This window comes from Cydia splendana, chromosome 4 (assembly GCF_910591565.1).
Source record: "Cydia splendana chromosome 4, ilCydSple1.2, whole genome shotgun sequence".
NCBI lineage: Eukaryota > Metazoa > Arthropoda > Insecta > Lepidoptera > Tortricidae > Cydia > Cydia splendana.
Window position 1 is genome coordinate 24,637,528 of NC_085963.1, and position 22,413 is coordinate 24,659,940.

Here is a 22,413-nt window from a genome sequence, read left to right on the forward strand (position 1 = left end):
GCAATTTATTTTTTATTTGCGAGAATTATACACAAAAATATTAACGCAATAAATCTGCCAAATTAAAAATTGCTGTAGACTTTTTACATGTTCATTATCTATGAATAACTATGTGAATTACCTCTTGATAAAAGAAGTACAGAAAACCTACTCGAGCGTATCAGTTCTACATTACGCATTAGTCATTCGCGAATCACCTGTTGCTTCTGAAACCTTACAACCGCCTTAACGCGCATTAACTTTGTTTGCTTCAGCTACGGCCGAGATTATTACGTAAGAGAGGCGAAATCGAGCACGGGCAGCCGCAAGAAGGGCCTCAGTGAGACCAGCTCGTTATCCTCCATTAATAAATCCACCAGCCTGGACAATGTGAATGAGCTGACTTCGCCTGTAAGTGCCAGCTCCTCCCTGAGCGACCTGGAGGCGTGTGCGCTCCACCAGAACATCGTCCGAGCCGTCCTCAGCCCCAGAAACGCCAGCCCCAACTTCGCCATTAACCCCATTTTCGAAACCGACAGACAGAACGATAACGCTGACGAAAATCATGCCGACGAACGTAACGGTCGAGACCACGTAAGGGAACCCAGTAGAGTGTGCAACGGTGACGGTTACGAAGGTTACGAAAACGAGGATATAGTTAGACTTAAAATACCCGCTAAGCCGGAGATCACTGAAGATTTGTTTGAGACGTATACGAATGTTAGGCGCAGCAACACTTTGCGGAGTGAAGATCTTTGCGTTCGCTCAAAGCGGCGCGCCGGACTTAACTATACGTTCGGTGGAAGCTTGAGGTTAAGCAAAGGCTTCCAAAACGATCTATGGTGAATAAACGCCCTCATAACGCCCTAATACACAAACCTCCGAAGCACCATCTATAACATTACCATGAATCTCTACTATGTCCGCTACGCGCATAGATCAAACTAAATCATTAGGATAAAAGTCACCTTTCAGTCAAACGGTGAAAGCATCATTAACTGAATCTAAATTCTAAAATATCTTCGTTTTGACATTCTGCCTGCCGTGTGGCATGCCCTGTAAAGCTGACTAATAGCACTGCACTTAACGTGAATTCTAGTTCTGCACTATAGTTGTGTCCTTCTTAATAATTTTTCAGTACTTTTACAACAGTAATACTCCAAGCCGTTAGTGGTGAGTGTTGTATGATTTTGGCAGATTATGACTAACAGCATTGGAACTCGCCGCTACTAACCAAATTGACTAAAATTCCGCAATATTAAAAGTATTTTATCTTATTAACCAAACTAATAAATCGAAAAAACTCCTTCACTTTCGCTTTATCGACAACCATACCTAACAAAACCTAGTCCTTGCAAAATTTTAGTGACTAGACAGTAGGTATTTTTTCTATCTAGTGTGTTTTACCCACGTTGCACGATTTGTCCCGCTTAAATGCACGCGTTTATCACGATTTGATTTTCACTAATTGGGGTTTAATTTTAGAAATTGTGAATTATCTTAAGCCTTGTTTTTGTCTGATATCATAATTGTAACGATATTTAAATTTCAGGGATTACTTATAAAGCAATTCAATTCGATTGCCTCCAACCAGCGGTACAAAACGCTCGCTGGCAACGAAGTTACTATAAAACCGATACCTACAAAAGATATAATGATAGATTATGAAGACGCAAACGAACAGACACTATTCTCCGCAAAACCAGTGTATGTAGATGAAGATGAAAAGAAATTCGAAGAAATACTACAAACATACCAAGCACCTTTAAACGTATCAATAGTGAACATAGTCGAAGAACCACAGAAATCTCCGAGCAATCTCAGCGTAGACAACTCTTATTTAAGTTCAAGTAGTTTGGAGGATTCGATCAAAATATACAACGTGCAAACAGGCGAGATCGTGAAATGTAAACCGGAAGATAAGTTATCAGAGCCAAGATATGAAAGTGATGGAAGTGACAACATTGAAACGCAAGATAAGAAAGACGAAGCCATCAGTCTCACTGAAAGCGACGTTGTGATCGTTGAAGATGAAATAGATGAGGATAAATCGGAGAATATTAGTGAAATAGAAGATATATTGTCGCAGTTGCCTAAAGTGAAAGAGTTAGCTAAGAAGTTTGTGAGCATGGATAACTTGAACGAACCTATTAAGGTTAGTATCTCTATTGGCTACGTTTATCTTTTGGAGGGGTGTCCTATGATTCATATCTACAACGTAACGTACATATTATGCAGGTGTTATGGAAAGTACAAGATAACTTAGGTCACGAGTATTAGGTTATTGTAAAATCAGATACAATCTTCATCGTCATTATATCAGCTTAACAAAACTAAAAATAGCTATTACAAAAAAAAAACTTAATTTCATGATCAGGTTTATTTTCAATCATAAACGTTTAGAAAGTTATTGCATTTACGAGTATCATTATTCCTGTGAAAGTAGGTAATACTTCTTTTAACATCATTAGGTAGTTTAGGCATTTGATTTCGTTGCATCTTACCCGACTGCGAAAGAAATAAATATCTAACCCGTATTTCAAGCTATGTTTTTACACACTCCTTCCCTCTTTTGTCAAATTAAATAGTAACTGTATTTATGACGTGTCATTAGATTCGTATCAGTTGATGGAACGACATAGCTACATTAAAATAGCTTGCGAAGCGTAACTTCTGTCGAGTTTTTTAACTTCTGTGACTTGTCATAATTTTTCTTTTTCAATTTTCAGGCACCACAACCAGGCCCCCTAAAAAGACAAAAGAGCAAAGAGAACATATTCTCTGAAAAACAGAACAAACTAGTCTACATGCACAGCCTAACCGCCAGAAGCATCTCCAAAGAATTCAGAGAGGAACTGAAACTCTCCATGGCGACCCCGTTAAAGGTGCCTGGGGGGTCGAATGAGATCCCAGAGGGCACTGAAGACGTGATTAAGGAGTCTAGTCGACCCCCAAGCCCGATGCCTGAACCAGGGACCATTAAGACTAAGTTAGCGTTCTTTGAGAGTTTGAAATCTAAGTTTAGCAGCAAATAGGTGGTTTGAAAATCAGTACCGTTTACTGAGGTTTTTTATTTAGTGGTGATCAGAGTATTATTATCATCAGTAAGAGGTGTAAAGTCCAAGAAAAAATCCTGCTATGAATTTGACAGCTTATGTACCTAAATGGCCGCATTAGTTGTCAAAAAATGACGTTTGACATTCCAGTTACCGCAAAACATGGCGCAGTATAGCGCCTTCTACTTTAGCTGTCAAACTTAAGCGATTTCTTTTTAGACGTTACTTCTACTACAATGATAACTCTGTGATTGTGATAAAGAAATTTCATCCTTAGTGGTATTCCGGTAAGGTTGAATTTCCTATGTTATCATTTTAGGTCGTTCACAAGCTCTTGACGACTGCTTTAGGCAAACTACGAATATCGTACATTTAAAGATCTGTTTTTTATCACATGGAAATCCCAAATATAATCACATGTTTTATCGCTGTGTAAATACGGAGTATAACAAAATGAACTTTATTGCAAGTGTAGTAAAACTAGAATTTCCTTAAATTATCTATTTGGTGAATCAATTTTTTCTTGTGACTCGTTGCCATGGTAACGTTCCCGTGGGCAACTTTAAAACCCGTTATTTTATGCAGTACCTGTTTCAATTGGTCAAATATGAATGTTTGTGCTAGTTATAAGCCCTTTCCATAATGGGCCATCTTACTATGCATACTAGTAGAACGTAATACAGCATTTTTTGACAAAGAAACAAACAACAAAAAATTGTTAATGCACCCAAATAATCCTTGATTTGGGTTATTTACAAAAACCTATATTAAATTCAGTATTTCATGTAGGTCCAAGATACTCTACAGGGCAAAACATATTTACTTTTGATTGAGTTGTCTTTATTAATTCCATGAACCTAGAACTTATTTAGTTTGTTTATATAAACAATATTAAATAACTAGAGTAGAAAAGGCATGATTTTCTGTACATTTGCGTACATTCACGCAGTTACGATTACATTTGTTTATTTTTTTTAAACAAATATGTAGTTATACTGCTATTTTTTTAGACTAGAAATTTGGGGCAAAATATGAGTGATTATTGATTATGTAAATGATTATATTTTGTGATTGGTTTTAATTTAAATAATACATATAATTTTCTTACCTAACGTTTTAAGAAAGATATCATTTTAACATTTTTATCTAAAAATCAGATCATATTTTTTATATAATACATGTTAAGAGTCCGTCTTAGTTAACTTTGTACCGATTTTAACGGAACAAACTGAGGGAATGACATTATAAAAGTCGTAAATTAATGATGGCATTGTCACACTTTGCTATTGCAGATTCCATGCAGATTTAACTTGGTCTGAGTCTATATGATATTACAATGACGTATTTTATAATTATCTATGAGTGCATAATCATACGAATGATGAATTAGGTAATCTTGACATCTAAAATATGGTGATGTATAAAAAAGATATTTCATCTGTCTTTTTAACTTAGACTTTAAACATAACGGCGTAAGGTTGCTTTTTAAACAATAAATTCGATAATGCATATGTAAATATAAACTCAAGAGCAATAAAATGCGTCATTTTGTGTACAAAAGTTAAAGTGACCCGTTTTTTATCTTGAGTGTACTGTAGCTCTGTAAATATTAATGTAGTGCCATTTTTGTATAAATGTGACGTTATCTATGAAAAGGGACCTTATTGTCGATGGCGCTTACGCCATTATTAACGATGTTCCGAAATACATACAATGCCACGCGACGCTGTGCGGCGTAAGCGCCATCGACAATAAGGTCCTTTTTCATAGATAATGCCCCAAATAACGTTTCCCCATCCGTAGGTTAGTTAATGCCAAAGTTGTAAATATATAATCTAGGTACAGTTTGTGTATAAATATTTAGACACAATCATTTGACATGTGTATTGATTAATGACCAAATAATGTGTGTATAATGTTTGCACTAAGCAGAGATATGTGCAAGCAATTTTTTTTCATTCATAGATTAAATAAAAAAAACACCGACGCGGGCGACGCGACGATCGAGTAGAGTTCGATAGTTTCAGTTGGTAAGGGTGGTATTCCACCTATCCAATATCTTTGTCCAATGTGTATTGCGTCTCACATTTTGCTTTAATGAGAGAGTGAGACGCACTGACATTGGACAAAGAAATTAGACTGGTAGAACCACCCTTAGAGCGATCGGACCGATGTTGCGTAAGGACGCAAGTCTCTTGTTCGACGCGGATTTTTTTTCTTTAAATTAAAAATGGTATGCTATCTATACACATAGATACAGTGTCTAACTATATTTGCGCAAACAGTACATCTCCTAGTGGTTGTGTCCATACTTATGTAACTATAGGATAAAAGAGTGTCTAATCTATAGAGTAGCACTATTATACCTTTAGACCGCGTCGATACCAAAAAAAATGTATTCAGCTTTGAACGGCCATAATAAGATTAGACGCGACCAACTGAGCTATCGAGGCGCCCACAGAGACGACGAAATTTTAAATGACTTCACTCTTTTTGTGGAATTTTCATACATATCTTGTCAACAAAGACAGAGAAAAATCAATCTTTCTCAGAAAAGTTGTCTGCACTGCTGCTATAATGTTCAAATTAGAGTCTTGTTTTTTTACGAAGCGGTCTAAAGGTTGATGGTTCTTTATAAAGGTATAAAAGGTGCAATAATGTTATTTTACAATTCTTTAATTTGGCCATATTGAATGAAAAATATGCAACTGTAAAGACATCAATATTATTAAAATGTGATAAAAACAATAAGTAATACAAAACGCTAAGCGTTTGAGTTAGTTTCTATGTGTAAGGGTGTATATTGTAATAAAGAATATTATACAAATTGTGTTTTAGTTTTATTTACTGTCATAAAGTAAAACTATACAGCTATACAGTTCAAAAAACTACAAAATAGTAGGGTGGAACAGAATAGCCAATAGGTAATTATCATAAATCATAAATAAAAAATAACAAATGCAAAATAATACGTATTATAGTCAAATGCAATAAAATACTTAAAATATGTAGCAAAAAGTTAAATATGCCTAAAAAATTACGCCTATATAAAATACAGTTTTAGCTTATAAGTTAGGTACCTACTTATACGTATAGCGACCACAAGGCTTTAACCCTTTTCCAGGCCGCACCAAACTACAAGGTTTTCCCAAAAAATGCTAATATATTAAACATAATGCAGCTTTGATGATTCATTTAATGACAAGTCACTTTTCCCGAAAGTCCAATAGTACCTAGGTATATAAACCTTACATTGGACTCCTAAGGTTCAAATTCTATTATATTATATAAACTCTATGGTCGTTAGGTGCACTATGCCTGGAAAGGGTTAATAGGCACCAAATTTATCACAAAAAAGTGCACAGCACTTTATATAAATCAGGAAATATAATTTACACCTGCATTTATTTCCTGAATAGTCAAAAGTGAAAGCAATGCTGGACCCATAACCTGGTATAACATTATTTATGGACCATGCTTATTAAAGTTTAGCGAATATGGCAAATTAGATTTGAATAAAGTACAAAACATTAGCATGATGGCTTTTTCAACAAAATTAAATAGGTTTCATTTCGATAAATCTCCTCTTAACTCAGACGGTATTACGGTGCATTCAACTGATTTTTTTAGTAAGTGTAAATTAAATACAAACTGGTCAATGAACTCAAGAACTATTCCATCTTCCACTACAAACACTGCGACTAACCTAACCTAAGAACCTAACCTCACCAGCCATCTGAGTTAAGTTGTATAGCCAACATCAAATAGATAGAGCCAGCCAAAGTGGCCAAATAGATCGTAACACACCTTTATTGTTACCATAGACCAGGGGTCTCCAAACTTTTTTACCTGAGGGCCATATTGCGCCTCAGAAATTTCGCGCGGGCCGCCGTCGTCGCCGAGGGGGGGTCGGTGTATCTGGTTGCTTCTGTTAGGGCTGAACCCCTGGAGCCTGGGTCCCGCGGGCCGGATTGGAACGCTGTCGGCGGGCCAGATTGGAACGCTTCGCGGGCCGGATTTGGCCCGCGGGCCGGGGTTTGGAGACCCCTGCCATAGACAACAATTATGTGTTCCGAGGTTTTCCCGAGGGTCTACACTTCTACAGTATTGGGTTCTTCAAGAAAGGAGTGTACAGTACAGGTAAAAGGTCGGTAACGCGCATGTAGCACCTCTGGAGTGCAACTGCAGGCTTCCATAGGCTACCGTGACTGCTTGCCATCAGGCGGGCCGTATGCTTGTATGCCAGCGATGTGGAATAAAAAAAAATTGGCGACTTGGGCGTTCACTATCTATTCGACGCTGACTGTAATTACCTATAGCTGCAATATAACAATGATACCTCAGTAATATATCCCCAGCGTCTTATGGAAAGGCACTTTCTCCATCTCCTCAGCATACTTGCGCCGATAGCACCACAGATAATAATCGATATAGCTAGAGTTCAAGTCCTTCGTGCTAGAACCTTCTAGCTTCGTGCTAGAACCTAGCTTCTTCTTGAGAAGTTCCACGGCGTGGATGGAACAGCCGCGGATTTCTACTTCTTGTTCCGAACCGCTTGGGAGGAGTTCATCTGAAAAGTGTTAAGTTGAGTTGTAAGGATGTACTTCTAAAAAGGAGTGTACAGATTCAACAAGGGTAGGTATATCGTGAGGGTAGGTATCTTAGTGGCGGAGAGGAAAATCTGGCGGAAGATTCTGGGGCCTATCAGAGAGGAAGATGGGACTTGGAGGCGAAGGAAAAATAGGGAGCTAGAGGAGCTTGTTGCGATGCCCAATATAATTGGCGAGATCAAAGCCACACGACTCCGCTGGCTCGGTCACCTGGAGAGGATGGGGGAGGATCGTGCTGTGAGAAGAGCGTATGTGGGGCACCCGGGCGGAAAACGTCCGTCGGGGCGTCCCAGATACCGCTGGAGTGACGAAGCCCAAAAAGACCTGTCCGCCCTCGGAATACCCAACTGGCGTGAAGTGGCGCAGAATAGGGCAGAGTGGCGCTCTCTTGTGTCAGAGGCCAAGATCCTCTTTGGGTCACTGAGCCAGTGATGTATGTATGTATGTAGGTATATCGTGACATATTTATAAAAAACTTTGATATAGGTATTATTTCATTGATGGCAAGAAGTATCACACAATTTGAACTGTAAGTTTACAGTTTCAAGGTTACTAATTCAGTAGTAAGTTATTGACAATGGCGTACGAAGGGTTAAGGGGGTAATTTAAGCGCCTACAAAAATTAAATAGCAAAATTGTTTTACAGTAGTTTTCCTGATTACGCAGGCGTTTCCCAGCTTCATTGCCGTGCTCATTCTATCTAAAATATTGTATGACCCAAAACTAACAAATAAACCATCTTTAGTCTGTGTCCCCCTCCTCGGAGCACTAACTTTCAATATTACAGACGCTACGCACACAAATACAATAAAAATAAGTACTGACTTGCTGTGGGCTTTTGGAGGGGCACAATTTAAATTGATTATCTCTATCTGTATTTAAAAAACTCACCTCTCTTCAATTTTTCCATCAACTCGTCACTATAACTCATCACCCCAAAAAACACTAAAACCTGCGGCACCCTATAATCAGCAAACATCGTCATCTTATCTATATCCTCAAACTCGCCCCACCCTTCCTTGTCAAAGAAATTCCAAAGATCAGCCACTAAAATCTGCGCTCTTTTATATATAGCGACTCTTTGGCCCTTATATGTAGCCTCATCTTTAAAACATGGGAAATTCTCGACTATAATCTCAAGTAATTTCACAGCAGATTTATTAGCAGCTTTGACGCATGTTTGAAAAGTCCCTTCGTATTTTTGAAGTAGGATTGTACCGACTTCGTGAAGGACCGATAGTCGCTCGTTGAAGAGTGGGATTAGGACGGAATTGTCGCTTCGCATTATGTGGTGGAGTTGGTCTGCGGTGATTTTGGAGTAGTATTCTGGGTTGGTTATGTCGTGGCCTTCCTGGAAATGGAAAATAGGAGGTTCATATAAAATACGCATACAACGCAACATAATATATCATGTATTTTTAAGATTTTATGTGATATACTTAAATTGAAGAACTAAGTCTTTCAAGCGAATTCGTTGGCTTTGTAGCTAGAAATACACCTTTCGCTCATAACAGTAAAATACATACATAAGTAGCTACTCCTATTTATATTATATGTATTATACTATGCTTTCATTTTATTTGTCAAAAAAATATTGGAATATGTAACGTTTATAGAGCCATGGAACATTTGACCATAAATATGTAGATATTTTAAATTCTGACATAAAAAAAACTTTTTTCACTTTCATGAAATTACCCCTACTTATTATATTATTATTTTTAAATACCTTATACTGTAATAAAATTTATGTATGTTTCTTAAGTGTAGTTTTTACATTCATTGCCAGACTAGTGTTTTACCTTAATAGCTCTATGCAGTGCTGCCTCCAAAGCATAATACCCCGAATGCCCATCCACCGTCCACTTCTCCACCCCGGAGTACGACCAGAAGCAAAAGTTGAGCGCGTCACAGACAAATACCCAGTCGACGGCGCGAGGGTGGTCCTTGGAGGGGTGAATCATGTCCGCGCCCGTGTCGGGGATGTCTAGGCCTTTTAACATCTGGAAATTTAAGTATCGGATAAGCAAATGACCTTGCTCAGATGTACACTAGTGGAGAGTTGAAGAAGTTGATCCAGTATAAAACTGGCCCTCTAGCAGCTATTAGTAGTGACTCTACTTAGGTAGTAGAAGGTCCAGGGTTCAAATTCTGATAAGGGCATTTATTTGTCTGTTCATCACATATTTATGTATTTATCGATTTCTATCTATTATACATATATATCATCATACAGTACCCACCCACAACCCTATCCCAATAAGGCCTAGTTTCCCCTCTGGATTGGAAGGTCTGATGGCAGTCGCTTTCGTAAAAAGGGCCTACGTGAATTCTTGGGATTAATTGTCAAGCGAACTCCAGGCTCCCATGAGCCGTGGCAAAATGCCGGGATAAAGTGAGGAAGAAGAAGAGTACCTACCCACAACACGAGCCTTAATGAGCTTACTGTGAGGCTAGGTCAATTTGTGTAAGATTGTCCCATAATATGAGGAGTGTCTTTTCAAAAGGGCTTATTTCCTTTGAAACCCATACAAAAATAAGCCCGTTTGAAAAGACACTCCTCATATTTATTTATTTATTACAAACATATTTAAGGAACCACTTCTATTGTAACAAACCCTAAAAACTTTGATGGCAACATAATAAAAAATAAAAACAGCCTTTAACTGAAGTTTTGTAACATTAATACTCTATCTACTTAAAAATATATCTTATTACTATACAATTATATATTACTATTTACTATTTTCTAGTTTCCATCGACAACTTCAGCTTGTCCTCCGACATAAGCCTCTTTCAAGTCCTTCCAGGTACCGCGGTCTCTGGCTTTCCTGGGCCAGTCCACTCCGCCTATCCTTTTAATGTCACCTGACCATCGAAGAATGATGGCAACATAAATTGTAAAATTACAACATATTTGTCAAACAAAAAAAGAGTAAGTACACAGTTACAAGGGTAGATAAAATCTACAGGCTGTTGTTATCTCTATAATCCATAGGTACTCCCAAAGAAAATAATAATAATATAATCACTATGTTTTAGGTACTCCAGTGAGTCCAGTGATTTAGGTATTGCAATCTCAAGTGCAACTGAGTAAACAATTCCTTACCTCTTTACACAGCTTATCAAGTCCGTCTTCATGTATCTTGACGTGCTGAGCGTTTTCCGCGATGAACTCACCCGCAGCGGCCGGCCACAACATTTTAACCTTCAAAATTGCAATTATATTGTTAATAATTAATATATTACTGTCTGTATTACTTTGGTACAGTTTGCAGGATCAGAAGATTATAAGAAACATTTAATTTGATATGTAAGAAGTCTAACAGTAGCAAGTAAAAACTTATAAACACAAAGAATATAATATTGTTTTTGTTATCAGAACAGAGAACATTGATATATTTAAAGAGCGGGAACTAGTATCAGTTCCCTCAGTATAAATAACGTCGAATTAAATAGTTGCAAGACATTACATACCTTGAGTATTTTTATTAGTTATAATGGAGAAGAGGTTTAAAAGCCAGCAAGTTTTTAAAAACTTGTGCAGCCGCGCCAACTAGGTATTTGCCAGTCCGAACTCCGAAAGAGTCCGAAGATGATTTGCTTTGACTTTGACTTTGACTGCTGAATGACATATGTCACACATTGTCATAATAATTTTATTATTGTTAAGTTATATAAAAAAACGCTGATTAACTATTTTTTTATTCAAACACTACATATCTATTTGTAGTAATCATTCTCTACTGTATCTTTATAGTAATTTTACATTCAAAGTATATTTTGATAGCCAAAATGTGCAGTTTCAAAGAATTTTTGTAGTATATCTTAAAACATTTTTTTACAGAACGTTTAAAACTGAATGTAAAACAGCTAATATTCAGAATTATTTATACTAGGCAACCCTATTTGCAACTGTCACTACAGTCACTTAACCTCCAAAAACCGCGTCTCGTTTAGTTGTGATTACAAAAATAATTAGAAAATAAATACAAAATCCTATCATATCCATTTACAATATGCCTTTAGACGTCCAAGGCACATTCGTATCTCAAAAAATCAACAAGGTGCGATGGATTCCCGAAGAATACGTCGAAACGAAATGCTTCTTTACCGGCAGTTGGGACGACGACGTGAATTCCGTTAAAGTTTGGACCCTCGAAAGCCAGGAGGATGAAGAAGTAGAATATCCCAAATGTCTTTCAGAGTTCCCAGTGGAAGGAGATGTTACTGAGATTAAATTTACAAGTAAAAACAGGATAGCTGTGTCTACGTCCGATGGAGACGTGAAGTTGTTAGAAATCAGTATGTACGAGAGATCCCAGCCGTTGAAGGAGGTTTTTAAATGGGAGAAGTTACACAAATTTGGGTAAGTTGTCTTGAATTGTATTTTCTAAGTACAGTCAGCAGCAGAAGTTGCTAAGCGGGCGAGGTGTTCAAAATTACCTTGACATGCTCTTATTCTCTTAATAATAAAGTCGCGTCAAGATCATCATTGGAATGTGTTAAAATATGAATAAAGTAGCGTTTGCCTCTGAGTTAACTTTGATGTTTTAATAACAAAACTTCCGTGAGACAGACGGACGACGGACGGATGGACAATATCGTCCAGCGAACTGGTAATCCGTGGGCCCCTTTAAATAGTGAGTCAGCCAAGAATCACTCAATTTGAATATATTTTCAATGCAAAAATATATTTGATGGTAATTTTGGCTAGCAAATTTAGACCCCTCTTACTTCTGGCTAAAGAGTATTTATTGGTAAATAATCAAGAATATTTTACTATTTAACAGTGAAGACAGTTGCTGCTGTACGGCAGTGGCCACCATGGACAGTGACATAGCATCGGTGGGTGAGGATGGCAACATTAACTTTCTGAACGGGCACCGAGGAGATATAGTCCGCACGGTCAACGGTGCTGATAGCTGCTCGCTGCATTCTGTGTGCTATATCAAGTATCATGAGGTGAGAGAATTAGAGGATATTTTATAAATACTGTTATTTAAGATTGGTGTTATAACTCAGGATGCGGCAAGATATTGGTATTAAAGTTACGAGACTGCACTAAAAAAACTTCCAAGTCTTTTAAATCCTGAGTTGAGTTCTTTATTGAGTCTCTTCGAAGTGCAACTCTTAAGGACTTGATTCTTCCATATAAAAATCCGTCAACAATTTTATAGGTTTTATATAAATAAATACTACTAGCAGTAAATAACTAACCCATCAAATTTTACATGAAGACTGCATATTAATTTTTTTTGTAAAAATGAATGAGAGTTCTCTGTAAAGGAACCCCTCTACAAAAGGGTCTCTAACTAGTTGAAAAGAACTCGAGTTTCGACTTTATTATAACTCTGAAAAACACAGTTGAGTTTTAAAGCAGAGGACTCAAAGAACTAGTCTTAATCAACACTAATCATAATTCATATAAGTATACTTTTCATCACTATGTCAATGAAAAATCAATACTTTGAATGTGTTTGACTGTGCCACTTTTTTGATCTTCAATTTTTAGTCTAATCATAGCTAATCTAACCGTTCCTCGTTTACAGATTATAACCGGCAACCTCCGCGGCCACATGAAGATCTGGGACTCCCGATCCTCCGAAAACAAACCCACCGCCTCATTCCTTCTCGCCGGAGACGACTTAGCAGCAACCTGCATTGTCAGCCACCCGACACAACCTCACATCATACTTGCTGGCAGCGAATCTGGCTCGCTAGCCATATGGGACTTACGTATGAACTCATTCCCTACTTCGCTGCTTAACGCTCACGCTGCAAGCGTTACAGAAATGCAGTTCCATCCAGTGAATCCATCAAAGTTGATATCGTGTTCGGTGTCCGGTGAGATTTGGGAGTGGAATATGGAAGCGATGATCAAGACTACGAAAGGAGAGGATAGCCAGGTCGCTACTTGGATGCCTTTGGAGGATAAGAACACTATGGTGGTGAATTCTTTGATGCCTACGCTGCATAAGGCTATTAATACGGTGCATTGTGATAGAGGGAAGATATTGTGCGGTGCGGACAATGAAGCTGTGTATCTTATTAATAATTTTAAGTATTAATTATTAAATTTACGGTTGTTAAGATTGGTTTTATCCATCTAAGGCTCATGGACCTACTTATATTATGTATTTATAAGTTCGATGAAATAAATGTTTTATTTCGTTCAATTTTAAGACAAAACGAAATTAACTCTATAGTATCATTTGTACGAGCCCCGATGCATGTTTTCGTCTAGTCAGACCATTTATCGAGGTTCTCGCGTTTGTATAAAAATAATGTTTTAGTTTAAAAATCATTAATATTTAATGCTTATACTAATGTAGTTTAATTTTATAAGGTAATTTCTACAATAACTAAATCCAAATACAAGAAATACCGTTTGTACTGAAAAAAATATAACGATGTTTTATTTTTTATTTGACGGGTAGGAATATAACAGATGTGAAAAGGGCTATTACTAGGGAAAGCAACACGGCTCTGCCAATGCACGGTGGCTCGGCTTGTATGGAGAGAGGGTCAAAAATCAATTTCTCCGAAAGTATCAAAGATACTCTCAAAATAAAAATATGTTCGTGTTAGTTGTTTAAATATCTAGTAAAAAAGTAGTAATAAATAGTTCTACTTTGTATATTTTAGCATAAAAAAAATCTAACTGATAACAAAAAAATATGCAAAATACGTACAATTTTAAAGCCTTATAAAAATAGAATTAAAGAATAAATTACAACATATTCTTGAATAATATAATAAAACAAATAGTTTTTATCAATTATATTGTAAAAATATATATTTAAAATTAAAAAATATATATTTACAGAGATGCTAATATCGTACAAATTATGCAACGAAAAATATTTCACGTCACGTGTCAGTCACCTTAAAAAACTAACCTAGATCAACTTATATTTTAGATTCATCTAAAATGTATTTTAAACATCTAGTTAAATAAGTACACATTGTGACTACTATTGATTTTTTGTTTTTGGTAGTTTCCTACGGCCCGTAATCATAGGGTCCGAATTTACTAGAAAATTATTTAAGATATTCGTATTCGTCTATGTGCGCGCACACAATTACTTTACCAAACGAAGGTAAAACAGGATAAACTCGAAAATGTATAAAAGTACGTAGTAACAAATATTGGTGTTTTGTTAGTATAGCTTCTGTGAGAAGAGATAGCACATGCATCGTAAGTAGAGATGGGTCGCGGGTATTTACCCAATTTACCCACCCAGGTAAATACCCGGTAAATACCCATCTACCCGGTGGTAGAGAGCGGACCAGGGGACGTGGTTATGTGACGGGCTGGAACAAACATGTCCGGGGGGCTCACTTGAAGGCGAGGCTTTGTTTTCAGGAATGGTGTGCACACGGTAAACCTAAATCAGGCCGCTTATATGAGGAAATGTGCAGTTCCAGGAAAGAATTTAAAGCCAAACTGAAGTTCTGTCAAAACAACAAAGACCAAATTAGAATGGATATAATTGCCTCACACCATAAGTCAAAAAACTTCGTTCAGTTCTGGAAATCCACTAATAAAGTAAATCCTCGAGTGAGCCCACCGGCTAGTGTTGAGGGTATTAGTGAGCCCACTGACGTTGCCAACCTTTTTATGAATCACTTCAAAGTGGAACCGATGTCAGCTGCCGGGGGAGGACAGGTGCTCGATGCTGAGAACCGCGGGCCTGGTGACAGCCTGATCAGAATTACGCCAGCAGAAGTGTCTAAGGTAATCCGACAGATGACGAGAGGTAAGTCGCCAGGGCACGACGGCCTCAGTATCGAGCATCTGCAATATGCAGGCGTGCATCTCCCTAGAGTTCTGGCCATGTTTTATACATTCTGCTTACGCCACAACTACTTGCCGTATGACCTCATGAAGACTATAGTCGTACCTATCATAAAAAATAAGACAGGTGATGCCTCCGACAAGTCCAATTATAGGCCAATTTCTCTGGCTACTATCTTGGCGAAAGTACTGGACAGTGTGCTTAACACGTATATGAACAAGCATATTAACCTGCATGACGCCCAGTTCGGTTTCCGACCGGGACTATCCACTGAGTCAGCAGTTCTATGTCTCAAGCACACTGTTCGGTATTATACTGAGAGGAGCACGCCGGTATACGCATGCTTTTTGGACTTGTCGAAGGCATTTGACCTGGTGTCATACCAAGTGTTGTGGAACAAGTTAAGCGTGAGCTCGAGTTTACCAGCTGAAATCATAAAAATTTTCAAATATTGGTATGACAACCAATCAAATATGGTTCGATGGGCGGGGGGATACTCTGATGTCTATAAAATGCAGTGCGGAGTCAGACAGGGAGGGTTAACTTCGCCCACTTTATTCAACATGTACATTAACAGCTTGATTGAGGAGCTCAGCAGCGCAGGTGTCGGATGTTCAGTGGATGGTTGTTTTGTTAACAACATAAGCTACGCAGACGACATGGTGCTGCTGAGCCCCTCAGTCAACGGCCTTAGGATTCTGCTGGATATATGTGAAAGATATGCTGTGGCCCACGGTCTAAAATATAATGTGAAAAAGAGTGAGGTATTACTGTTTAAGTCTGGCACTAAAACATATCCCATTCCGCCAATAATGCTCAGTGGTTCTCCTCTTCAAACAGTAACTAAATTTAAATACTTGGGTCACTGGGTTACTGACACTCTAAAAGACGATGTTGATATAGAAAGGGAGCGCAGAGCACTGTCGGTAAGGTGTAATATGCTGTCTCGCAGGTTTGCGCGTTGTTCGACAGAGGTAAAAATAACCCTGTTCAAAACGTATTGTCAAACCTTATACACGTGCAACCTGTGGAGTCACTACACCAAAAAAGCCTACAGTGCTCTGCGCGTCCAATACAATAACGCCTTCAGGGGGTTGTTGGGGCTGCCCTGGCGCTGCAGCGCGTCAGGAATGTTCGCCGCGTGGAGAACCGACGGTTTCCAAGCCGTGCTGCGCAAGCGGGTAGCATCCCTGGGCGAGCGCGTGCGGGGCAGTGCCAACACTCTCCTAAAGGTGATCGCTGAGAGGATGGACAGCCCTATCCTCGCTCACTGGATGTCCTTGCATGTCAATTGTAATTATAATTATACTTTCTACTAACACACCTAATATAAGTTATTACTTAGTACTAACATAATATGGATGTATTTGTATCCGAAATAAATGCTTTCATTTCATTTACCCGTATCTACCCAAATGGACGGGTAGATTCATTTCTTGTTGCACATGTCGATTTGTGTTAAAGTGGAGATATAAACCGAGTTAATGGCTGTAATTATTGTGTGTCATTTAAAAAGAAATGGTTTAGTTGCAGTTGTAACTAAGGAATTTTTAGTACAATTTTAATAAATATTAAAAAAGGCCGTCATAAGAGTATTTTTATTAGACTTGAGTAAATTATCGTACTTATACGTTGATAATACACATTCCAACTTCGGTCGGCGGGGGGTGCGGTTGGGGGGAGGGGGGAAAAAGTGAACTTTTTCATATTTCTTGGAATCTGTCATTAATATCGAAAAGTGTTGTATGTACAAACTAAAGTAGACATAATTTTCTACAAAAAAGGTTATATACATTTTTGTCCTAAAACTAACTGTGTTTGACTTATAAGCTTCACAAGTTGGGATACTGCACAATTTTTTTTTATTATCATTCATAAGTATTCTTTATTTTCATCTTTCTAATGTATATTAAAAGCATTTTAAAACATTTCCGGAAGCCAGGGAATGATTTTACACGATTTTCATAATTGGACTGATATGTTAAAATCGAACTTCACCTCATAGCAACCTTTTCGTAATTAGTTTGAACATACATTTTATGTAACATTGTAAAAAAATACTTAAATTAATCTTATTTATACTCACATACCATTAAACACATCAAATTTAGAAGAAAAACGAAAATACCCGCGTATTTACCCGCGGGTAGGTAAATATCGGGTATTTACCGGGTAAATACCCGCTCTCGGGTATTTACCCGGGTAGTTACCCATCTCTAATCGTAAGGATTTGATTGGTCTCTAAATTACCTAATATTCGTCAGGTTGTTGACTGCTGATGCATCCAAGGATGCTAGTGCTGCTAACCTTCTGCGTTTTGACCGCTTACTACAAGCCGAAAAGTCCTTTTTTTGGCCATCCGGCTGAAGTAGAGGGTTCCGAATTGCCCGATGATGACGGTTGTCCCAATTCAATATTTAACGTCTTTTCAGTCACCTTATTTTTATTGGAAAATTATCACTTTGCTTCTCACTTAACCAGTTCGAATGTTTCTTAAGAACTATACACTGATTTCGCAAAGATGGTTTCCAATAAACTACAAGTCTACTACCAATGTAAGTACTTTATTATGTTATCCAAATCACTTGTATCTACGTTTTCTACATCTGGCAACATTCCTACTAATTTTTTTAAGCACTTGACAACATCCTTCTGTATCTGAACTACTAAGTTAAATAAAAATCCCTTTGTAAAAGATTCGACCTACACATCACCTGAAAAAAGAAAGAAAAAGGGTGAATTGTCATTCGTAATATTTTCGTAGAGCTGCTACGCGTTCTACCCAAGCGTAGCAGTCTTTTAACTATCAAACCCGCAGGCGTCTGCATATAATCTTTTATGGCCGTTAATTTAGAGATATCAAGCTTCAAAATAATACTACTTTCAATGTTAGAATTCATTGGGAACATAACTAGAAGTTTAAGTAAACAAATATTCTAATCCTGTTTGTATGACTTTTTGTTACCTCGTAGACCTATTATTATAAATATACTTTTAATGAAAAAGTTATACTTTGTATATGAAATGAAACAACATACCTGATTCTTTAAGCTCCATATTAATAATAATCACTAAAATTACTATTGCCTCAGGAATTCACTACTAATGACGTTCACTTAATGAGCCTTTGATAAGAGAACGCGTACAACCGGGAGTTGCGTTAACTTCAAGGATTATTAGAGAATGTAAGTAATTAGCTATGCGGGATCTATTTATACCTGATAAAAGTACACTTATTAGCTAATAATATTCAGTCATTGGAAACCAAAAAATACCACATGCGTTTTTTTGAGTTATGGCCTAAGGCCAGCCCACCGTGCAATGTACTGACAATTTTGTTTTGAGCCCATGCATGCAGCAGTGCTGTAGGAGAGGACAATATGATTTAGACAACGTTTTTGATAAGTACACTATTTCAGCAACAAAAGTCTCATGCAATTTTATTATACGATCAAAATAAACTAGATTAAACATTACTATTATGGTTCCCATTACTGGGTCATTTTATGTTCATGTGTAGAATTTATTAGAATAAACAAAATTGTTGTGTGGAACTAGACGGAACTAATTTGCATCGGGGCTCGTAGGATCAAATTTCACTGGCAAATTGTTTACTTTTTTCATGTATGGCTGGGCCTAAGAAGTTAAATTAGAATATGAAAGTGCTTTAAAAGCTGCCTGTTTCCATTGTTTTTAGCATGTTATATATTCTGTGACTGAACAAAGCTGTATAATTATAATTTCCATATCTTTTAAATCTTTGAAACTATACTGCCATGTGTAACAGATTCAATATTGGAACAAGTTTACAACTAGCTGTTAAAAATATTTGGTACAAATAATAACACAATTTTGTAAATAATATGCATTTTATTTAATAATGGAAGTAAATACAACTTAATATCAATAGACATTATCTTAATAATAATACACCAAGTCAGTCTTTGCTTGCCTAGTCAAAGTATTGGTAATATATTTTACAATAACTATCATAGTATTTACAACTTAATAATAGGTATTATCATAAATATCATAATAGTAAAATTATACACGAGTGACGCATTTAACAAACCTGTCAAAATAAAATAAAAAAAAAAATACAGGGAGATTTATATATTTTTTGTGATGGATAAATTATTGTTTTATAACATAACCATCCGGTTATGTTATAAAATTGTAATTATTCATTTTATTTATAAATTAAATATTACTCTCAAAAGCAAGTAATAAATAGGGAATAATTAAGTTAAACTTAAATATACTCAGAAAAAGCTCATTAAAGAGATTAGGGGCTTAGATCTCATAATTATATTCCTCTAACAATATAAAAATTTAATAAGGTTTGGTTAGTTGTAAGTTTAACCGGGATAAATGCAACTATGGGATTATTGCAACTGTGATTTATTTCTCGAATGCGATTGGTCGGAACGCCCTCTATGTTAAGTTTTATTTCCAAGTAGCTAAGGCTTTTATCATTAGATAATGGGAGCTCTTGTAATTCACGTTTAAGAAATGAACTCAAATAAACGCAATAATTCCATAGTTGCATTTAACCCGGTCGATCTTATAACTAAGTGCGTCACTTATGTATTCTGTATTCTCACTATCACTAACGAAACAATACAAGGCACCACGGCGATAGAACCAATAGTAAATTTCAATTATCCAAAACGGTAACTAGGAATTCGAAACGAGCCGAAAAATGGCACCACACACTTTTATACACATTCAAATATATTTATAATACAGTAGAGCCTCGCTAATTCGGACCCTGCTAATCCGGTGATCGCTGTAATCTGGACGGTCTCGGGCTAAGTGACATTTCACTTTGATAGTTATCTACGTAATTTTTAACTTTCTTTCCCGACTTAGATTACCTTCGGAATGAAGTGCGAAAATGTAAAGCAGAACAGTATAGTCAGTGTACTTAACATGTTTTTAGTGATTTATTTCCCTTATAGTTTAATTAATGTAATACACATAAATCTTTTTATTTGTGTAAGTATACCTACTTAATGTATTAGGGTAATCTCGGAAATTGAGTAATATCGAAAATCATTTGAAAATCACTCATGTTTCGTTGTGGTTGTCTTTTTTCGGAATTACCCGAAGGCACGGTTAGTGATTTTTATAACAGAAATCCACCAACGACCGGTTATTTGCCCGTCCTGATTAGCGAGGTTCTACTGTAAAATAAAAAAATATTTCATAATATTTTTTCATGGATTCACGTCCACTCACCTAAAACAATTGAATAACCAATGACATCTTTTAATGCAAACTTTCTTTTATAAGAGGACGATTTTACGGAATTTAACATTAACTAAAACTGGTTATTTCACTAAAACAAGATGAATATTTGGCATCCCATTCACAATTATATACCACACTAAATGCGTTAACATTATTAACACGGAGTATATATGCGTTAACATTAAATATCATATCACTCATTATAATAAAATTGTTCAATATGCACCCCTTGACAAGTGCGAATGACCTCTACCAACCTAATTTATTGCATTTTAATGTCAAAATTAAAAACTTATAGAAATAGTGGAGTAAACAACCAAACATATTTGGTCATGCTTAAAACTTCAAATATAACCAAGTATGTTATTTATAATCTTGGCCAAAATACTTTAAAAAGCATGCAAACTTACAAAACAAGCACGCGAGATTTTTCTTTGACGCACAGCGTCCAATTTGACCCGCCATCTTGAATTCGCGCGTCTTTTGTTTTGGCACGCCATTTGACATCTTACGCAATCGAATTAGCACCTTTAGTTTTCCAGCATAGCCTAAACTATGATTACTAAAGTGCGTATTTGTGACATCACCACGCTCGCTAGCGCAAACGATTAAGCACCTTAATCCTTAAAGGATAAAGTCAGATATGGTTCCTACGGTGCGGCGAAGGTTTTCGCTGAGAAGCCGCCAGGATAGAAGCGGGGATGAGCCAGAGCTGTTCGCACCAGCGCATGAGGGCTTCAGTGACGTGGCAGCTGTTCGCTGCCGTGGCTAGCTGGGTCTCCAGGCTGTCCGACTGCTTTATCAGGAGGCTGGAACAAGAATTGTAAAGTTAGTTTATGTTGTTAACTCTTATACCGCCACAGACGTCAACTGACGCGCATGGTTGCAGTGCAACATACACTTTCATGCTTTTCAATAAGGTTTACGATGGCGCACGTGACGTTCAAAGGGTTAAGTAGAACCGTCTGTAAACGATATCAAAATGCTTGGAAATAAAGTAAAATATGAAGAAAAAAGAACACTTTCTAGTGCGACACCCATGTTCTGTATGTCGGGCCGACCATATAGGTAGTGTTTCGGAACTGAATTCAAGGATGCCGCAGGCGCCTAGTGTGAGGGCTAAATGTCGTGCTTCGCCCGACCTTACAGTATGAAGGGCGCTGTAGTGTGTGAGACCTGAATCGCCCGACCTTATAGTGTGAAGGGTGCCGCAGGTGCCTAGTGAGTCGTAATGACGGGCAGGGACGGGCAGTATGTAGGGAGCGGCCCCGGCGTGCTCACCTGGGCGGGAAGAGCGCCGGCGCTATGATCATGGCGACGTTGTGCGCGCTCATCTTGTTGGTGGCGGCCCCGGGGTGCGCGATCACTCACCTGGGCGGGAAGAGCGCCGGCGCTATGATCATGGCGACGTTGTGCGCGCTCATCTTGTTGGTGGCGGCCCCGGGGTGCGCGATCACTCACCTGGGCGGGAAGAGCGCCGGCGCTATGATCATGGCGACGTTGTGCGCGCTCATCTTGTTGGTGGCGGCCCCGGGGTGCGCGATCACTCACCTGGGCGGGAAGAGCGCCGGCGCTATGATCATGGCGACGTTGTGCGCGCTCATCTTGTTGGTGGCGGCCCCGGGGTGCGCGATCACTCACCTGGGCGGGAAGAGCGCCGGCGCTATGATCATGGCGACGTTGTGCGCGCTCATCTTGTTGGTGGCGGCCCCG

At 37.8% G+C, this 22,413-nt stretch overlaps 4 protein-coding genes across 11 annotated transcripts in view; 2 read left to right on the top strand and 2 right to left on the bottom strand.

Moving 5' to 3' along the window:
* Window positions 1–4,008, top strand: part of LOC134790155 (uncharacterized) — a 100,725-nt gene extending 96,717 nt beyond the window's left edge. For 4 of the 5 annotated variants that reach the window (XM_063760955.1, XM_063760956.1, XM_063760957.1 and 1 more), the window contains 3 exons: window positions 255–573; window positions 1,532–2,134; window positions 2,709–4,008. In XM_063760955.1, the coding sequence (XP_063617025.1) occupies window positions 255–573; window positions 1,532–2,134; window positions 2,709–3,014 (1,228 nt within the window). In that variant the 3' untranslated portion in view covers window positions 3,015–4,008. The remainder of the gene's footprint in view (window positions 1–254; window positions 574–1,531; window positions 2,135–2,708) is intronic. The other variant, XM_063760958.1, reaches the window with a different exon arrangement.
* Window positions 4,009–6,021: 2,013 nt separating this feature from the next.
* LOC134790122 (queuosine 5'-phosphate N-glycosylase/hydrolase) lies at window positions 6,022–11,231 on the bottom strand. Its single transcript, XM_063760909.1, has 5 exons — window positions 11,123–11,231; window positions 10,755–10,853; window positions 9,448–9,648; window positions 8,537–8,996; window positions 6,022–7,605 (listed from the first exon to the last, which is right to left on the bottom strand). The coding sequence occupies exons 2-5, from the start codon at window positions 10,845–10,847 to the stop codon at window positions 7,376–7,378; spliced, it is 984 nt and encodes a 327-aa protein (XP_063616979.1). The 5' UTR covers window positions 10,848–10,853; window positions 11,123–11,231; the 3' UTR covers window positions 6,022–7,375.
* A 348-nt stretch (window positions 11,232–11,579) lies between these two features.
* LOC134790123 (nucleoporin Nup43) lies at window positions 11,580–13,770 on the top strand. Its single transcript, XM_063760911.1, has 3 exons — window positions 11,580–12,014; window positions 12,439–12,610; window positions 13,198–13,770. Exons 1-3 carry the CDS (start codon window positions 11,665–11,667, stop codon window positions 13,714–13,716), a joined length of 1,041 nt encoding a protein of 346 aa, XP_063616981.1. The 5' UTR covers window positions 11,580–11,664; the 3' UTR covers window positions 13,717–13,770.
* Window positions 13,771–19,297: 5,527 nt separating this feature from the next.
* LOC134790125 (rho GTPase-activating protein conundrum) overlaps window positions 19,298–22,413 on the bottom strand; it is a 169,771-nt gene continuing 166,655 nt past the window's right edge. For all 4 annotated transcript variants that reach the window (XM_063760913.1, XM_063760912.1, XM_063760914.1 and 1 more), the window contains one exon: window positions 19,298–21,509. In XM_063760913.1, coding sequence (XP_063616983.1) covers window positions 21,338–21,509 — 172 coding nt within the window. In that variant the 3' untranslated portion in view covers window positions 19,298–21,337. The remainder of the gene's footprint in view (window positions 21,510–22,413) is intronic.